Raw genomic sequence first — 2,210 nt, forward strand, 5'->3', positions numbered from 1 at the left:
TGGCCTAAATTCTCCATGTACAAAGCATGAGGAACATCCATGAAGAGACATACTAATGTGCACCTCCAGTCCAAAATCCAACCCACATCACACACTCACCCCCACCTCCATGGCATGGCACCTCCTCCATCCTCACCCTTGGTTCCCCCACAGCATGGTCCTGCCTGAACCATCCCCAACTTCCTCATCCCCATGCCCATCCCTCCACCTGGGCATGGAGGGGCTGGTTGAGTCCTGAATCTCCGCAAAGTTGCAACACCTATGCTTCAGTTCATTGGACTCACCCAGGACAACTAACAAGGAGATGAGGATAGACAGTGCCCATCCCATGGAACAGATACTCCCCACACCTGCCGCATGGAACTTAAGTTCCCTCTCAATTAGAAACAGAGTGAGCACCTACATTTCAAAATCTCCTAGATTGTGGAATGAACAGTGCACTAAAGTAGACTTATTATCATTCTATTATAAACATTTTACTCCAGAAATGGAAGAACTCTTGTCATTGATGTAAAAACATTGGACACCAGAGGTTATGAGGGTTGGGTAAGAGAAGAACAGATGTAATGTGGGATCATTGTTTGGATTTGGATTTGATCTGCATGATATTGCAGTGATGATTAGAGTCCATTGTAAATTTTTTTATAGCCTACAAAATTGTGTGGGATAAATTATAATGTAAACTATAGTCCATGGTTAGTAGCAATGCTTTAATATATGGTCCTCAATAGTAACAAATGTACTACACTAGTGAAAGATGTTAGAGTTGGAAAATATGGGGGGGGTATATGGGAATATCTTAAATTTTTTGTAACATTATTAAATCTAAATCTTCTTTAAATATAAAATAATAGACCCCTACATTTATATAATGTTTTAGAAATCTAAAGTTTCTGTTAACATTAAAATTAAAAAATTAAATCTATTTTTCAAAAAAGGAAAAAAAAACCAGAATGTTTAACCACTTATACTTTCCCTAAATTGGATTTAATTTTAGAAAGAACAGAAAGGAATTTTTTTGTGAGAATCTGTGGGCTTCAAGAGGTGCTTGACATACTAGTGCAATGACCTGCAAAATGTCACACTGGGAGCTAAGTTAAGACCAAAAGAAAAGGATATAGAGGCTGGGGCAGTGACTTCATTTCCTTCTAGAAGTGAAACAAAAGTGGCTCTGAATCTCCCGGACATTGCCCTGGTGATTGATGAAGGAGAACTCAGACAAGTCCTTGGGAAATAGGCTCTGGGGAAAGGAAGCCTCAGATGCTGACAGGAAATCTTTCCCCTCCCTGCACCCGCTCTTGGGGCCGAGTCATGTCCTTGTTGGTCCTAAGCGCCCCCTGCTGTCCATCCCCTTCCGGCAGGGGAGGTTTTTGTCTGGGCTCACACTGCCTTCCCCTCACTGTGCCTCTTGCACAGTAATACTTGGCGGTGTCTTCAGTCCTCAAGGAGCTCAGCTGCAGAGAGTACTCATTCTTGGACGTGTCACCAGTGATGGAGATGCGGCCTTGGAAAGCTGGGTTGTAGTATGTGCTTCCTGATGTGTACCAGTACCCCATCCACTCCAGTCCCTTTTCAGGGCTCTGGCGGATCCAGCTCCAGTAGTAACCGCTGAAGGTGCCCCCAGACACAGAGCAGGTGAGGGAGAGGGTCTGCGAGGGCTTCACCAGTCCTGGGCCTGACTCCTTCAGGGTGAGCTCAGACAGGACACCTGGGGAAAAGGAGAGTCATTGTGAGTCTGTCATACCCCATAATCAAGCCCCCCTGAACTCCTGAACCCGAAGACCCTCACCCAGGGGAGCTGCCAGCAGGCAGAGGAGGAGTCCCACATCTGCATGGCCACCTGGAGGATGAAGACCTACCACACAGGCCCAGCCTGTGAGGGGCATTTCTTCTGTGAGGCCCAAGGTGATTTGCATCTGGGATGCCTGTAAGAACAAGAGGCTGAGCTGGTGACAGCCACTGGGTTTCAAGGTGCACCTGTGCTGGGTGGGGGGTGACCCAGCCTGGCCCTGCTTTACCCGGCTCCAGCCATGCCCATGCCATCCTCTAGATATCTGCCTCTAGTGAGGAGTTCTGCAGTCTGTGTACAGAGAGCTGCTCTCACCATACAGGATTGTGTTTGGGGACCAAAATGTGGAGTCTGCACAGCACAACACCCATGTCCTCTTCATCCAGGTCACTGGTCACCCATTCCCCAGGGCCTCCAATCA

At 47.1% G+C, this 2,210-nt stretch overlaps 1 gene segment (V, D, J or C); it reads right to left on the bottom strand.

Moving 5' to 3' along the window:
* Positions 1 to 998: 998 nt before the first annotated feature.
* Positions 999 to 1,931, bottom strand: LOC101442608 (immunoglobulin heavy variable 4-59-like). The segment is given in 2 exon segments: positions 999 to 1,708; positions 1,790 to 1,931. Coding segments are annotated over 2 exon segments (579 nt in total).
* Between the last annotated feature and the right edge of the window lie 279 nt (positions 1,932 to 2,210).

This window comes from Dasypus novemcinctus, chromosome 19 (genome assembly GCF_030445035.2).
Source record: "Dasypus novemcinctus isolate mDasNov1 chromosome 19, mDasNov1.1.hap2, whole genome shotgun sequence".
Taxonomy (NCBI): Eukaryota; Metazoa; Chordata; class Mammalia; order Cingulata; family Dasypodidae; genus Dasypus; species Dasypus novemcinctus.